Source organism: Epinephelus moara, chromosome 8 (assembly GCF_006386435.1).
Source record: "Epinephelus moara isolate mb chromosome 8, YSFRI_EMoa_1.0, whole genome shotgun sequence".
Classification (NCBI taxonomy): domain Eukaryota; kingdom Metazoa; phylum Chordata; class Actinopteri; order Perciformes; family Serranidae; genus Epinephelus; species Epinephelus moara.
Window position 1 is genome coordinate 16,058,251 of NC_065513.1, and position 16,886 is coordinate 16,075,136.

Consider the following 16,886-nt stretch of genomic DNA (forward strand, 5'->3'; position numbering starts at 1 on the left):
CAGTGCCCGTTACATTGGCAAAGGTTCTCTGCAGCTTAGTCAGGGTCGTGCATGTATGCTTTAGGTTCCTGTAAGTCTCCAGGCAATGAATGCAACCCGATTCAATGTCTTCTAAAGCCAACGTCTATGTGTATGCTTGTGCATGTGCATTTGTGTCTGTGTGTTCTTTAAGCATGCACTAACTGATGTTACATGTCATTATGTACATTGTTACATTTGTCCTGTTTATTGTCTATAACTTTGCCTCATGCGCTCCAAGACCAATATACCTTTGAGTCATAATCATGTTTTACACTGTAATTATTGTGACCTTTATTTTGTAAGGTAATTTGATAGAAATGTTTATCTATTTTGCATGAGAGAACTGAGCACAGCAGGGGAACTGTATAGAGAGAAGACATATCAACACAAACAGCATCAGCAAATCTTGAAATAATTTTGATATTTAAGGTTTCAAATAAGGATGCCGTGATGGGCCCAATTCTCCGAGGCCAGCCTTACACCAAACAACTCAGGCAATTTTATTGTCACATACAAATTTCCAATATTGAAAGAAAATCAGGAGAATTTTGCTAATGTTGTGGCGCGCTTCTGTGATCTCAGTTTTTGGTGTAAGTCATGTAAGTTGCAGTCCAAGCTGTCTTATTTTTTCTCATCAATTAAATCAGGCTGGTTTGATATTATTGTACGATTTTAGTCTTGGCTCATGCAAATGCTGAAGTTCAGTCGTGTCAGCAACCTGTGCTCTCTCCATCACCAAACAGGAAGCATCAAACTGGGTAGACAGTAAACATGAAGGAGACTCAGGGGTGGCACAAAAATGTGACCAAGTATTCATTCTTTTGTTCTGTGGAAAAGGAGGAGAAACTGGTGGGGTTGTGCTGTGAACAAGAGTTTGTGTTCAGTTTGGTGTGTATCTGATTCACCAACAAGCACTTACTTTAGTGAGAAATGTTAACTTTTGAAATGGTTCACCTCTCATTCCCAGAGTCTCCTCCCACTAAAATAGCGCAGCTGACCAAGGGAGGCAGGTAGTGAGTTGAGGTGACAAAATCCAAAATGGGAAGTTTGTACATAAACACAGCTTATCTTTATGGATTATTGATGCCGAATTGAGAAGAATGCTGTTGACATGTGATGCCTTTTATCTTTGGTTTCTAGAGTTGTGTTGTTGTTTCTTTGAGGACTCATGAGGAATCCTTAACATGTCATATTAATTAAAGGGAGTCTGGCAGAATATTTTCTACCAGGAGCAGGATGGGAAATAAGCTCAACAAGGATCTAGTTATAGTCCGGTAAATAGTGACCATGTAAGATCCCCAGTCTTTGCAAAATCTTATGGCCTGTTGCTAAAAACTCACATTGTCTTTAGATGTCAAGTATTCTGAAAGTCTTCAAGTGTATTGTTACTAGAAAGAGTGCCCCACCAATTTAGCGTTGCTCTCCTACACCATTGGCAGACTCATGACGGACAGTAAAAGAAAAAGGATCAAAAGTGATGCAGATAAAACAGAGAAATCATCTTTTTTAAATCTACACATTCTTGTCAAAACCTGTTGCCTACATTACCCTCAATGCAACTCAACCACCAACAGTTAGATTTGAGATTCAGGCATGTTATATTGCTAGCGGCTAATGTAACCTTGAACCACTAGCTTCAAGCAGAGATGTGGAGCGGGCTACAAAGTTAAAAAGAAATTGTAATTATATTCTTGTTGTTAATTAGGACTAACCCATTTGTTTGCTGCGAGGGTCATAAGGACAGAGGGATGTCGTATGCTGTAAAGCCCTGTGAGGCAAATTGTGATTTGTGATATTGGGCTTTATAAATAAAATTGATTGAATTGAATTGATTGATTCTCTTATTTATCTCCTGTAATGAAATGCAAGGCACGATGACAAACTGCATCATGCTTGGTTAGAGTGGCATAAGCAGTGAGTACAAGTGTGTGGAGTGGATATCTCCACATACAACATTCATGACAAGAGAATCATGCTTTATTCCAATACAAGAAGCACATTTGAATCTTTACTTTCTAAGTTGAAAGGCATGAAGTTTCTAGTAACCTCAGGATTTGGTGTTTACATGGTGTCTTGTTTACTTGTAGTGTTGTCTTAAATCTATTACAATAGATATGGAGGTCAGTGTTACTCAGCAAATGCATGTATGTATGAGTGTGAAAAGGACAGACAGGGAGGGAGAGACGGTCATCAGAGAGAGGAAATAGTGGGCAGTGCCTCGTCTTTCATCGCTGCACTAATGAGCCCCGGCACACACAGACTGGAAACAGCAGTATTGTTCTCTGGTCAACAAAACCTATACAGCTACTGACATGCAGAAACTAATGTACATTCACAGGCACACAAAGATTACCGCATATACATTGTGACAGGCCCAAGAGGCACACACACACACACACACACACACACACACACACATACAGGAGAGTTGTTTTCTGTCAAACACACCCTCGTCTTTAATTTGACTGGTGAAACTTTAATATACCAAGCAGATATGTTTTTTTTTAACTTCTTGGTCAGAAGCATAGAGGTGGAAATGTCTCCACCTTTTTAAAAAGCTGTGAAGTTGTTGCAAAATGACAAGCTGGCATGCTCTCAAGGAGCTGGGCTGAGCTGTCCAAGACTGTCTGCTTTGAGACAAACACAACAGACCTCAGCCTTTTGGTCCGAGGCCAGACAGCTTTTGCTCCATCATTATAACCTGTCTCATCTATAATCCAGATATGAGCAATGGCTCAGCGAGAGCGCGGACCAACAGCAAAAACCCTGATCTCTGACTCTATCCCAGCCATACCGCACGGTCTAATTCTTTACTGGAAGCCATTTTCTAAAACAATTTTCCTGCCCTAGTTTGATCAAAATAGCTCATCTCTTGGAAAGCAGACAAGACAATGGTTATGAGATGCCTGAGGTTGCGCATGGTGTGAGGCAGCGTGGTCGAGTACAGTGATGACAGATAATTTTGGTGGAAAAAGCACCAGAAAGTCCCCTGAGGTCTTCCCTACCACAGTGGCATCTTGGGCAGGAGTGAATTAGACAAAAATGCAGTCACTGCGTTGATGCTTTTAAGCTCCTGGAAGGAAATCCTCTTCTCTGACCACTCCGATGGGAGCAGGCATTTTTCATGCTGCAGGAACATGGATCGCATTCCAGCCCACATCGGCCATGTCCTGCCGATAACCATCCATCTCCTGACCCGCTTTAACCTCGCTATTCCCACCTGACCAATAAAAAACATCTTGGATTCAAAATCTAACACAGATTAGCTGATGGAGAGGGGCATCTGGCTGAATAGTTAAACACATGGGTGTGGGTGCGGAATGGGAAGAGGGTGGGGAAAAGTGCAGCGGATAGTATGGAATTAGATCTTCAAAGGCAGGACAAAGAAATTAATATTTATGGTTTGCAATGGCCAACTTTATCACAGGAAGAGTCATTCTGAAACAAGCAGAAACATGACAGAGCCCTTTGCTTGCAGTTTTAGATTCCACTAATATTTTATTTGGTCAAGTCTCGACGTCTTGCTAACCTCAAGCCCAGGTGGCTGATGGGATAAGATTTCCTGTCTGTGCACAGAAATATCCTGCTGTGTCCCACTGGAGGAGCCAGCTTTAGGAAATGTGTCTCCACTCTACTTCATTTCAAACTTAAAGAGGCCTTCTATTAAACTCTTAATGTTGATGAAATAGGTCAGCATTTTGGGAAATATGTGTTTTTACCTTCTTAAGAGAAGACAAGAAGATCGATACCACTCTCATGTCTGTCTGTTAAGTATGAGGCTACAGCCAGCAGTCAAATTTAGATCACAACTCCAAAACCTGAAAAGAAGGGCAGGAAAAATAATTGGCATGCTGTCCCCATCTTCTCTCCAGGAGATATATGAGGGGACAGTCACCACATCCCAGGAGTGTGAGCTGATGCTTTCAGGCAGAAGGTACAGCTCAACAGGTGTACATTTTCATTAGTCTCACTATCAATCAAACTACTCAACAGTAGGAGATGAAGAGCGTGTGTGTGTGTAGGTGGGTGTGAGGTGAGAAGGATGTGCAAGATTTTGGTGTCAGGCACCTGTGCAATTACTATGTGTGGGGCTCTTGTGCAGTAGTTTTGTATAGGACTTTTGTGCATTTACTTCAGGTAGGGCATCTGAGCTTCACGTGGCACTAGGGCATCGTGCAATACTCTTGTAGTGTATGGATCTGTGGATGATACTGTATGTCACTTGTAGTTTGATTGTACGTGTGTGGCCATGTCACCTCTGTTCCCTCCAATGCCCAAGACATATTTGACCTGAGGGAGACAGTAAAGGCTTATCTTATCTTATCTTATCTTATCTTATCTTATCTTATCTTATCTTATCTTATGTAAGAGTATGTGAGTCCCTGTGTGTGAATGCTGCTTATTGCCCCCACTGGGCTGTGCGGTTACCACTGATGTTGGGATGCTATAGCATTGTGTAGCACCCACCCTCCAGCTCCCCTTGGTTAACGCCTCTGCCAGCACTTAGGCCATTGTTAACACTGCAAACTCATTTCCTAAACGTGGAAATGAGTTTGCATTTTAGCACTCCCAGTTCTCTCATCTCAAAGTCTCTCAAGTACAGAACGTCATCACATGGCTTCACAGCCTCATTGTGGCAGTGACGTTGAAGCAATCCGATCGTGGTGTAGTTCTTTTATAGCCTAATGTTAGCTATTTACTTCTGGCGATTGCATTTTACGCTTCAAACATCAAAAAATGGTGTTTGAGAAGATTATCTTGGTGAACTGTACATGCAAGTATCATAAATGTTTGTTTGCCACCAGCTCATTTTTTGCAGTAATCCAAAATCCAATGGAAAAATCCCATAGGCTATTTGATGCTATTTCTCAGCTCCCTGTAGAGATCTCATAAACCAACCAATTATAACATGTTAGTTAGTGATCTTTAGAGGTGCTGGTAGGCAGATTTTGTTAGCTTCGAACACAGCAAGACCAGCAGTTTCCCCTCATTTTGGGTCTTTGTGCCAAGCCGCTGGCTCCAGGTATAAATTTGCCACACATGCATGAGAGTGGTCTTGATATTCTCATCTAACTCTCGGCAAAGAGGAAGCAAACAAGCGTATCCCTCCGAATTTAGAACTATTCATTTAAGGCATTTCAGCATCATCTCTGAATGCATTTTCTCATCATCCTAATATTTTCTCTCTCCTCAGGGACCTCAAGCACAATTTAATCAGCACCATCATGCCTGGAGCTTTCCAGGGCCTGTCTGAGCTTCGGAAACTGTAAGTAGATATTAACATGATTCACATGCGGGTTCAGAGCAGCAAACATATTAACGGAAATCATAAACACAGGCATGGAAACTTTGAATTCAATTGTTTGGTATGAGACAGATGAGAGGTAGAGACAGGCCCATATTAGCAGATACTGTTTTGGCAGCTCATGGCAGATGTCATGTGCTATATTGAGCTCCTGGTGTTAGTGCGACAATAAAGGCCCCCTTCACTAAGTGTTTCTGCTAATCGTTGCGGGGGCCCCTGCAATGTCATCTCTGGTGCCCTGCGTCTACCGCCATGCAAACCTCAGGGCCACGCAGAGGCTCCTCACACGTCATTGGATGTGACAGGGCGGCTGTTTGTAGCCACTCGCTACTCACTCAATGTGTCTTTGGACACTGAGGTCTGGTTGCGGCGTGGGTCAGAGCTGGTCGTCTGTACTGCGCGCCGCGTGACTCCCCTTCCCTCCTCCCACTACTTGTGTTTTCCCTGCAAGGTCTGGGGCTTCTCAAAACAAACAGGGGGAGATAAACACATGCTCTGGACAGCTCTCTGCTGGGTAGTGTCAGAGGTGCAACAGAGCAGATCCCTCTCTGGCTGTGGCTATACATCACACTCAGAGGTGGACGGCAGAACAGGGGCCCTGCTTTTACCCCACTGGTGATAAACCTTCACAGGGCCCATGCAGTAGAGATAAGGGAAAGTGGCAGGGACTGTGAGCATGCTTGCTTATAGTTGTTTTACATTCTAGGCCTTTTAAAAGTCTAGTGGAAAATCACTATTTATTTTATTACAAACGAGACAGAAGGAGGTCCTGCACAGTTTTACCAGTTTAATCAGATAGCACAAAAACAACATGCTTATTGAAAAAGTCAAGATATCACAATCTGTGACTGGGTGACTGAGACGAGTTCTCCCGATAAAAAAATAACCAACACATTCCTTTGTCTTTTCACACTTTTAGTGACCTATCCAACAACCGCATTGGCTGCCTGACTGCAGACATGTTCCAGGGGTTGACCAATCTCACTAAACTGTAAGCGACTGGTAAACTCATCCCATAAAAACACTGAACTCTCTGTGTTGTGGAGTGAACTTGTTCTCATCTAACTATTGTATTCGGCTAGGAATCTTTCTGGCAACATCATATCGACCCTGGATCCAGGAGTGTTTCAGGAGCTGCCGTCCCTCAAGCTAGTGTGAGTGTTAGACACTGTCGACACCATAACCACAACAAACTCTCACAGCATACCATTCCATCTATGAATAAAACAATAAATATTCCAGACAAAGCTAAAGATTATTTTTAGTTTATATTTATTTTGCCTTGGGTTTTGCTTTTACGACAACTTCAAGGCTGCAGAAAAACTCAAATAAGCAACAAAGATTTATGTGAATATTTTCATTTATGCATTACTTGTAGATGAAAACTATGTTCTAACTCAGGCTACCATAAATCAGAAGATAAGTCTGTCTACAAATATGACAAATCTGAACCAGCTTTGCTTGTTTTTTTATACACAGTGCTGACAGTTCTTGCATAAAACAGTCAATTAATTTCAGAGTGAAAACAATAAAGCTGTAATATCTAACAGATAGGGTGTTGGGGTGGGTGTCACTTAATAAATATGCATCAAGCCTGATATGATATGTTGATCCTATAATGAGCAGCTAGAGATAACACTGTGTCTGAGCCTGGTGAAAAGTATGATAATTGACCATCACTTCTCTCTCCAGGAACTTCAACTCAGACTACCTGTCATGTGACTGTGGGTTGCAGTGGGTCCCAAGTTTCTTTCGCAGCAGTTCAGCCCGTTTGGGGGACGAAACCCTGTGCGCCTACCCAAGGAGCCTGAGGGGAAAGCCCCTGCGTGGACTAAGGGAAAGCCAGCTGAGCTGTGGTAAGAGCCTGGCTAGAGTGAGGCATATGAATTAGGTGGTTGACCGCTTAGTTTCAGAGAACATTGGCTTGTGAATGACAATGACAGTGCACAACAGGGCTCAAGATCTTCCTAGTATTTTCAAGGATTACTCCACCAAAAGGGGTTGAAAGAGATCAATCCCAACAGCTCAGCAGGGACATATTTCTAAAAGTATCAGTGAGCCGTGTTGACAACTAATCCTGTGGGTTGCATTTACGAATTGCTGCTGTCTGCATCCAATCTGCTGTAGAACAGCAGACTCATAATAGCTTCTGTGGAAACATTTAGCTGAGGTTGAGTAATGAGAGAGCAGCAGAATTAATGTGTAACGGCCGCATCTGCGTCTTTTCCCACCATGTTGCTCAGGCGGCCCTCTGGAGCTGCACACCCTGTCGCTGCTGCCGTCCCAGCGTCAGGTGGTCTTCAAAGGCGATCGGCTGCCCTTCCATTGCACCGCCGCCTTGGTGGACAAGAATACCACATTACACTGGCGTCACAATGGTCAGCTGGTGACCTCTGACCCAGAGATGGGTGTCCAGCTGGAAAACAGTGTCCTGCATGACTGCACCTTCATCACTAGGTACAGATACAGCCTATGGTCTATATTCAAATGTTTATAACCTTTATTATTTTGCAAAGAAAGTATTGAGTGATCTGACACCTAAAGAAGGATGTTAAATTAGTTCAGACGCACACTGGAGTATATGGTAATAATGTGTAATAATGAAATGTCTCTATCCTCTTTATGCAGTGAGCTTATTCTATTCAACGTACATGTGGAGGCCAGGGGAGAGTGGGAGTGTGTGGTTTCCACTGGGTGGGGCAATATGTCTCGCAGTGTTGAAATAGTGGTGCTAGAGAACAGCGCCTCCTTCTGTCCAGAGGATAAAGTTGTCAACAACCGTGGGGAGTTCAGGTTAGTTACAGTTACAGTGATTATTATTACATACCCAAAGCATTCAGCGCTCTCACTCTTCCCTGATTTGAATCCCCAGGTGGCCCAGAACTCTGGCAGGCATCACCTCACATCAGTACTGCCTGCAGCTGCGCTACCCCTCCCTGTCTGTGGAGGGAGGTATTGAGCAGAAAAAAGCCTCTAGGTACTGTGACCGTTCTGGAAACTGGCAGGAGGGTGACTATTCAGACTGTCACTACACTAATGGCATCACCCGTGTCCTGCATACCTTCATCCTGGTTAGTAGTTTTACTACAGTACATGGTTCCTGTTCAGTAAACACCATACTGTGTTAAGTTAATTTCAAGACTTCACACCTTTTTGCTCTTGCTTCACAGAGGCCCATCAATGCATCCAATGCTGTCACTTTGGCACATCAGGTGCGCACATACACACTGGAGGCTGCAGGCTTCACTGACTCAGTGGATGTGTTGTATGTGGCACAAATGATGGAGAAATTTATGGAATACGTCAGACAGCTGCGAGAGGTGAGAAAGATTGAATTGCACATTTAACATGGCCATAAAGGTCTGTGTGTGTGGCATTACAATCCTTTTATTGTAACATCTTTGTGTATGTTTCAGTTGTCAGAGGTGTTGGTAGAGATGGGCAGTAACCTGATGCAGGTCGACGACCAGATCCTCGCTCTTGCCCAGAGAGAGAAAAGAGCCTGCAGCTCCATAGTCTATTCTCTAGAGACGCTGGCCTGGCCTCAGCTACACGGCCATGCTCAGGACTTCTCCATGGTAGGGACTGTCCAAACTAAGTAGATTTTTTAACAGAGCAAGTCAGACCTCTCGAGAAACTCACTTAATATGTTTATAGTTCACTATGACAACAGGAAATACATGTATGCATAGTTTAAGAAATGTTGTTTCTAAATTTGCAGCGAAGGTGTAAGGGTGCAAATTTTGTCATATTTTTACAATGATTTTGCTTATGAAACAACAAAACAATGACATGTAAAGAAAAAAAAAAAGCAAAATTAAATCCTATTTAATTATCTGGATGGCTGAAGAACAAATGACAATATACACTCAATGGTCACTTTATTAAGTACACCTGTTCAACTGCTTGTTAACACAAATTGGTGCCAGACGGGCTGGTCTGACTATTTCAGAAACTGCCGATCTACTGGGATTTTCACACACAACCATCTCTAAGGTTTACAGAGGATGGTCCAAAAAAGAAAAGATATCCAGTGAGTGGCAGTACTCTGGGCAAAAATGCCAGAGGTCAGAGGAGAATGGCCAGACTGGTTAAAGATAATAGCAAGGCAACAGTAACTCAAATAACCAAGCGTTACAACCAAGGTATGCAGAAGACCATCTCTGAACAATCAAAATGTTGAACACTAAAACAGATGGGCTACAGCAGCAGAAGACCACACCAGGTGCCACTCCTGTCAGCTACGAACATGAAACTGAGGCTACAATTCGTATGGGCTCACCAAAATTGGAAAATTGTTGTCTGGTCTGATGAGTCTCGATTTCTGCTGCGACATTCAGATGGTAGGGTCAGAATTTAGCGTATCAACATGAAAGCATGGATCCATCCTGCCTTGTATCAACACTTCAGGCTGGTGGTGGTGGTGGTGTAATGGTGTGGGGGATATTTTCTTTGGGCCCCTTAGTACCAACTGAGCATGGTTTAAACACCACAGCCTACCTGAGTATTGTTGCTGACCGTGTCCATCCCTTTATGACCACAGTGTACCCATCTTCTGATGGCTACTTCCAGCAGGATAACGCACCATGTCACAAAGCTCAAATCATCTCAAACTGGTTTCTTGAACATGACAATGAGTTTACTGTGCTCCAGTGGCCTCCACAGTCATCAGATCTCAATCCAATAGAGCACCTTTGGGATGTGGTGGAATGGGAGATTCACATCATGGATGTGCAGCGGACAAATCTGCAGCAACTGCAAGATGCTATCATGTCAATATGGACCAAAATCTCTGAGGAATGTTTCCAGCACCTTGTTGAATCTATGCCACCAAGAATTAAGGCAGTTCTGAAGGAAAAGGGCAACCAGTTCTAGCAAGGTGTACCTAATAAAGTGGCTGGTGAGTGTATATGGAAAAAAATCTTTACCATTTATCTCTGATTTTGATTCGTGCAGGTGTCTAGGAACATTGTGATGGAGGCCCACTTTATTCGACCAGCCCACTTCACTGGCATAACCTGCACTGCGTATCAGCGTCGTGAGGTCTCCACGGGAAGCGTGGGGATGGAAACATCAGAGTCCACTCATGAGCAGCAGCTTCGTTTTCGTTGCAGCACCGGCTCCCATAACACCTCCCTCAACAATTTTCCCCTTAAGGTGAGACGTGAACCCCCCCTTACATCTGCTTGTGGCTACTGTCACTACACTTACACTGTGTCATCAGTAACCTATTGTGTCTGCATTCACAGTAACTGAGGTGTACTGGTGAATTTCATCTGTCTTGTGTTTTTTTCTCTCCAGAATTCAGTAGCCTTGGCCTCCGTGACTCTTCCAGCTACTCTGTTTCCTCCTGATGCTCCAGCAGACTGTAAGCTGCAGTTTGTAGCCTTCCGAACTGGCAGCTTTTTCCCTGTGTCTGGGAACTCAAGCAACAATGGGGAACAGTCTCGCCGACGTAGCGTCAACACTCCTGTCATATTTGTTGGCTTAGGTGAGGAACCCTTTCAGCCTGTTTAGTGAAACCACCGTGTCTTTCCAACAGTAAAATACTGCATTTAACATCATGCTAAAATATTTTAAATGCTGCAGTGCTGTAGCAGTTATCTGTAACATCAATGATAATGTCTTGGGGTCAAATAAACACCCAACATTTTGTATGGATTTCCAACTATTTGGATCTAGAGAGAAATCTATTGAAGAAAAAGCAGGGAGCCACTCTCTCTCTATCATTTTTGCAACGAATGGTATTTACTTTAACTGAGCTACTTGCCTGACAAACCACAGCACCGTTCTTTGTCCACTCACTTTTCCTTGACCTTGACAATATTTGCTATCAATTTAGCTTTCCCCGTCTGCAAATAAAAAGCACAGGTAGCCCAAATCTCTGAGGGGATATTGAGAACTCATCCATCAAGCAGTATAAAAGAAAATGAGACATGCTGAGGGGACGTAGAGCGGGCATCGCAAACTGACTTATATCTAACAATATAAAAGTATCCGTGACAAAATTCTCCGTTCAATTTCCCCCCTTTCTGTGACAGACGGCTGCAGCATGTGGAACCACTCAGAACCCATCTGGGTGTCGCTCCGCCACTTGTCCCCAGGTACTGATGCTGTGGCAGCCCAGTGGAGCCTGAGGGCTCTGGAGAAACAGGGAAGCTGGAGCCAGGAGGGCTGTCACCTGGTCCACAGCGACAGCAGCACCTCCACTATGCGCTGTGCTCTGCTCAGCAACTATGCTGTGCTGCAGGTACGATGGCCTTGAGCATTTATCATTCATCCAGCTTCTCCAAGGTCGGATGAGACTTTCATTTGACTTGCCTGTAATTGTTTTCTAGGAGGTGCCTGACTTCCCCAACTCCTCACCCATCTCTGTAAGGGTGCTCCACCCTGTGGTGTACGCCTGTACTGCAGTGCTCCTCCTTTGCCTCTTTACCATCATCATCACACACATACTACACCACAGGTAATGTATGTGCATGAGAAGACTTCTTGCTGATGGTTGTTATTTTCTTCTTTCCCTCAATATTTTGCTCTACGCCCAACAGTTCTATTCACATATCAAGAAAAAGCTGGCACACATTACTGAATACTTGCTTCCACATCGCCATGACGACAGCCATCTACGCAGGAGGCATATGCCTGACCAGCTACCCACTGGTTTGTCAAGCAGTAAGTTAAGTTTTTTTCCCCCTCATTTTGGTAAGTTGCGTGTAAGCTTGATGTCTTACTTGACTGTAACATGTGACAGGTGGGCATCGCCCTGCACTACTCCTCGCTGGCGACCCTGCTGTGGATTGGAGTCAGCGCCAGGGTCATCTACAAAGAGGCTGTGTGGAGAATGCCACGGCAGCCAGAAGGAGAGTCTCCTGCTCCACCCACTCAGCGACCTATGCTCAGGTCAGTGAGCAAGCCACAACTCACCTTCACCCACTGCCTGCACTATGAGATTGTTGTTTGCTGTCAGTACAGTTAATGTTTTAGACAGTTCTTGTGCATGGCCACCCAAAGTGTGCGGCATCAAAGTGGTTCATTGTGCCCTTCAACCAAAGTCCCTCTGTTTTAGAGGAAACCTTGGAGGAACATAACAGAGCATTGCTGTGAGGCACAAAAAAAGCTATAAGCCTGTATGAGGAGGGGGGGGGGGATGTATGAAACCAACATAACGGCAGCACAGAGGGTCATCATAAATCTGAGCAGGATGATTCAGGGGGTGCACTGTCTTCCCAAATATTCCCTTCTGTTCCCTCTCCCCCCTGCCCTTGTGATCCTGAAGCTGCGATCATACACTGACCTCGCTGACCCTCCCGCCACTCCTTTGTTGCCCACTTAGCCACATGGGATCAGGCTGCAGTAAATCACAGACTTCTGGAGCCCATACTGACCCTTGTAACACTCTGCCCACTATGAGAGTGACAGATCACATAGTTCTGTTCAGATTATAGACCGCCAGAGAGACATAAAAACACAAACAGGAAAATGACACTGACATGCACACTTTAAAAACATCATAGCAGCCAAAGGTCGTACAGTGTCCTTCGGCACAAACAAGAACTGCTCTTTATTTTTAAAACGGCAGCTGGAAACTTGTATTTTATATGTTTTTCTCTGTTATTCAAGGTTCTACTTGATAGCTGGTGGAGTTTCTCTTATCATTTGTGGGATCACTGCAGCTGTCAATGTCAACAACTACGGGGACAACAGCCCTTAGTAAGTGCTTCTCTTTTATCCTTGAGCCATTTGGTCCTTGACTTTGTGTTGTTTTGTTTGGTGCTGAAGTGAATATTTCTGTGATATACTGAACACACAGACGTGTCATTCTTTTGCACTGACCTTCCTGACTTCTTTTCTGCCTCTTGCAGCTGCTGGCTGGTGTGGCGCCCCAGTCTGGGGTCTTTCTTTGTCCCTGCTGGCCTAGTGGTGTTGGTGACCTGGATCTATTTCCTGTGCACTGTTTTTCGCCTGAGGCATCGTGTGGCCAAAGAATGCACAGGAACCACCCTGTCCTCTCCTGTGACAGAGAGCCAGCCTGCACTTGCAGGAAGCACCAGCCTCCTCTCCACAGACTCAGTTGTGGGGCCTTTAAACCCTGTTGTGGCGCCGGAGGACCAGTACTCGCTGAAGACACAGTTCTTAGTACTGGTGGCAACCCACTTCTTGTTTGTGGTTCTGTGGTGCTGTGGAGCCATGGCAATGTGGCTGACAGGACACACTAGCTTGTTGTTCAGCTGTCTCTATGGTATAGCTGCCACAGTTTTGGGGGTGTTTCTGGTGGTGCACCACTGCTTTCGACGTCTGGACGTGCAGGCCTCATGGCTGGCATGTTGCCCAGGCTACCGCCGCTCCCATCCCATGTCTACTTACACGCACACCTGCACTACGGGGAGTGGAGTGCAGACCTCTGAGCAGGGATCACAACTTTTTATCAACTGCCATCCACCTGGTGACTCTCATAACTCCTCATCAGCTCGTTCATCATCCACGCCAAGTGGAATCAGCAGTGTGGGCCCCGGGCCATGCAAGCTCACCAACCTCTTGCAGGTAGCACAAGATAATCCAAACAACACTTCACGTGCCCCCGCGGGCAACAACACCAGCACCAGTACTGACAACACCAACAAGCCAACAAACAATGTTCTGCCCACCATAAACTCTGCAGCCCCAGTGCATCCCCAGAGAAGGAAAGTGAGTAGCAGAACTAAACAAGGAAGCAGCCAGTATCACCATCGAGGTGAGGGCAGAGGTCACTATCGACTCAAAGCTCTAAGGACTGCTGGAGGTGGGGGCAGCCTGGGAGCATTAGGACCCACTGGTTTAGATCACCTCAGTTCTTCACATGCTGTTCACAAACAGGCTACGAGTGAGAATGGTAGCATCCACCACAGCCTCTCAGAGAACCAGGCAAGCCCGCTTACCAATGGGAAGCATGTTGGAGAGTCAGTGGCGACCAGCCCCTCAGAGGGAAGTGACGGGGGCAGCAGTGGGAGCCGCAAACCCTTCCCCCTGCTGCCTTCTATGGCCAGCAGAGCAGCCATGCACGGCGCTCAGAGACGATGCGCCAGCAGAGACAATCTGAAACTGGCAGCCGCTGCAGAGCGAGACACTAAGCGCTGTTCCTACCCGTTGAACAGTGTCACCACAACTGTGCCTGGGGCTGCTGCCCCAAATGGCACCCTCAAAAACTCAGTGCTCGAGCTGGAACAGGACATGAGCGGCACAGACCAATCCCAGAGCTCGGTTGGAATGAAGAGTGGTTTGTGGAAAAGTGAAACCACAGTGTAACCTATACTTATATGTGAACTTCTATGCATGACCTTAATGGACTCTCAAATGATTGGGTTATGTTTTAATGGTCTCTTGATTATAATAATTATATAATTTAAGATATAAAATCATGAAGGCATCCAGGACCCTGAACTGGTACTTTTGCCTCTGTAGCATCGTGAGAGTTTGCTGTGAAATGGTAAAAAATATATATAATGAGGCAGGTTTTTTATTGTCATTTTCAAACATAAGATACTCATTTATTTTATTCATTTCACACAAAAAAATGTACAAGATGTCTCTGAAATTGGCATATGATGTTGATTTTTTGATGTCTAATGAAAGCTTTACTGTTTTAGTTGTGATTTTTTTTCTATGCATATCAACTATAGCATGAAATGGAATGCAAGACGGTCCATTTCCAAAGTACAGCTATATGCATTTAATCTGTGGACAACCTGTCACACTTACGTTTGCTTCAAGTAACTGTTTGCGTGTGCTCATGTATGCTTTTCTATGTGTATGTGTGCGCGTGTGTGGGTGCGTGTGTGTGTGTGTGTGTGTGTGTGTGTGCGTGTGTGTGTGAGCATACACAGTAGGAGCGCAATCGCATGACTGTGGCTGTACAGAATCTTTGAGTGAATTAAAAAAGCTATGCGAGACTTTTGAATACATACAGTGTTTCATTTTTATTTCTACGCTCCCAACAGCACTGACACAGCTCCCCTCATTTAATGAATTCAGAAAGAATACAAACCAGGGGGGGGAAATAATTGGCTTTCTCGAACCCAGTCACTTCATTTGGATTTCACGTTCAGCTGAAGTGTTGTTCTGGTCTAATGCAGGAGTGACTGCCCCCTCCTGGGTGGCAAAGAAACTTTGCAGTTATTTGCCAGGGATCTGAAATGTGTGAGCCTTGAAGGCCAGGCAAATCTCTATGGTTTTGCAATAACAAACGACCCATGCTGACATAACAGTAAACCTTCTTCCTATAATCTTAGAGGTGTTTCCCAAGAATTTCTCAAAGAAGTACACACAAAATATTTTTCAGGTATATCGGGGGCCTGACCAAGAAACATTACAGAGTGTCAATCATAAGCTTTTTGAATCAATTCAGCCAGAATGTTGCCTTCTCATTTGAGTAGAATTATAAAGGCCGAAGCCATACTTCTGCTTTTTAGTCAATTTCAGGAAATTACATTAGCAGGAAATAGTGTTTCTATATGCAGCTCATTGTCACTGTTTGTTTTCCATTGTTCATCGAGAGGAAGTTGTCATTAAATCCAGAGAATCACATACATGTTCATTGTTACTATTGGTGTTTCAGTATGGTCAATCTGTTGTGCATATTCTGTGTGCAGTATGAGCTTTTTGATCAGCCCCAAGCAGGATGTGTTCAAGATGTAAAACATGAAAATCATCATCTATTCCATGTGACTGTGACTTATATTGAACCTCTTGTGGAAAAATATATGAACAGCAAGATAAATTGGTCTTGTTCATTAGGTATGAATTTCAGCGTCTTCATGTTCAGGTAATCCATACATCTGGTGTCATTACTATCATTGGCGCACACCTTCTTTCATTGCCATGTTACCTCAGTCTTTTGCTAATGATTTCCACGTTGGATGTACGCAAAACAAACCAAATATTGATCTTCACATAAAACAGTTTTTGAAAAAAACCTAATAAATAATTTGATGTGTTGCTGAAGAATGGAGCGACTGTCAATCACTTTTTCAAAAATGCACATATCTAGTTATATATAACTGAATGTCATTTCACTGAAACAGTCAGTATGAGTGGAGTGTACTTCATATTGCCCAAGCCTTTACAAAAACCCATGAAAATGCGGTGATGTGAAATATTTTGTCCTAACTCCCTGGTAATGATCAAGAATTAAAAGAATATTGTTTGACATCAGTTTGCACTTTAGCATCTTGATGAAGGCCTGGTAAGCAGATCAAGTTGTGGATACTAAGATGTTAGTGAAAGATGAAATATAAAGTGATTTTATCTTATTTTGTTCTGGATGACTTAGCGCTGACATGGGTTCACATTTAGGCTATGTGAGATCATTTAATCAGTCATCACCTGAACAAACTGTTCCTTGAGCTTCTGCAAACACTATCATCTTATCAGATCTAATCTACCAAAACATCCCATTGATAAGAGAAAGGGAGATTTTTATCTTTCCTTTCACTTTAACTTTATTTGCCAATTGTAATATATTGTACCACAGTCTAGGGATATTTCATTTATTTTTATTTATGTACTTATTTTTTCTGTTTTCTTT

The 16,886-nt window shown here is 43.9% G+C and overlaps 1 protein-coding gene across 1 annotated transcript in view; it reads left to right on the plus strand.

Annotated features, from left to right (window-relative positions):
* The window catches only part of adgra2 (adhesion G protein-coupled receptor A2), a 47,645-nt gene extending 32,381 nt beyond the window's left edge, over positions 1-15,264 (plus strand). The window contains exons 3-19 of the mRNA XM_050051792.1: positions 5,216-5,287; positions 6,246-6,317; positions 6,409-6,480; positions 7,019-7,182; positions 7,570-7,783; positions 7,955-8,119; positions 8,199-8,397; positions 8,497-8,646; positions 8,743-8,904; positions 10,283-10,483; positions 10,628-10,817; positions 11,368-11,576; positions 11,665-11,792; positions 11,875-11,998; positions 12,078-12,226; positions 12,947-13,036; positions 13,189-15,264. Coding sequence (XP_049907749.1) covers positions 5,216-5,287; positions 6,246-6,317; positions 6,409-6,480; positions 7,019-7,182; positions 7,570-7,783; positions 7,955-8,119; positions 8,199-8,397; positions 8,497-8,646; positions 8,743-8,904; positions 10,283-10,483; positions 10,628-10,817; positions 11,368-11,576; positions 11,665-11,792; positions 11,875-11,998; positions 12,078-12,226; positions 12,947-13,036; positions 13,189-14,608 — 3,781 coding nt within the window. The 3' untranslated portion in view covers positions 14,609-15,264. The remainder of the gene's footprint in view (positions 1-5,215; positions 5,288-6,245; positions 6,318-6,408; positions 6,481-7,018; positions 7,183-7,569; positions 7,784-7,954; positions 8,120-8,198; positions 8,398-8,496; positions 8,647-8,742; positions 8,905-10,282; positions 10,484-10,627; positions 10,818-11,367; positions 11,577-11,664; positions 11,793-11,874; positions 11,999-12,077; positions 12,227-12,946; positions 13,037-13,188) is intronic.
* Positions 15,265-16,886: the final 1,622 nt, after the last annotated feature.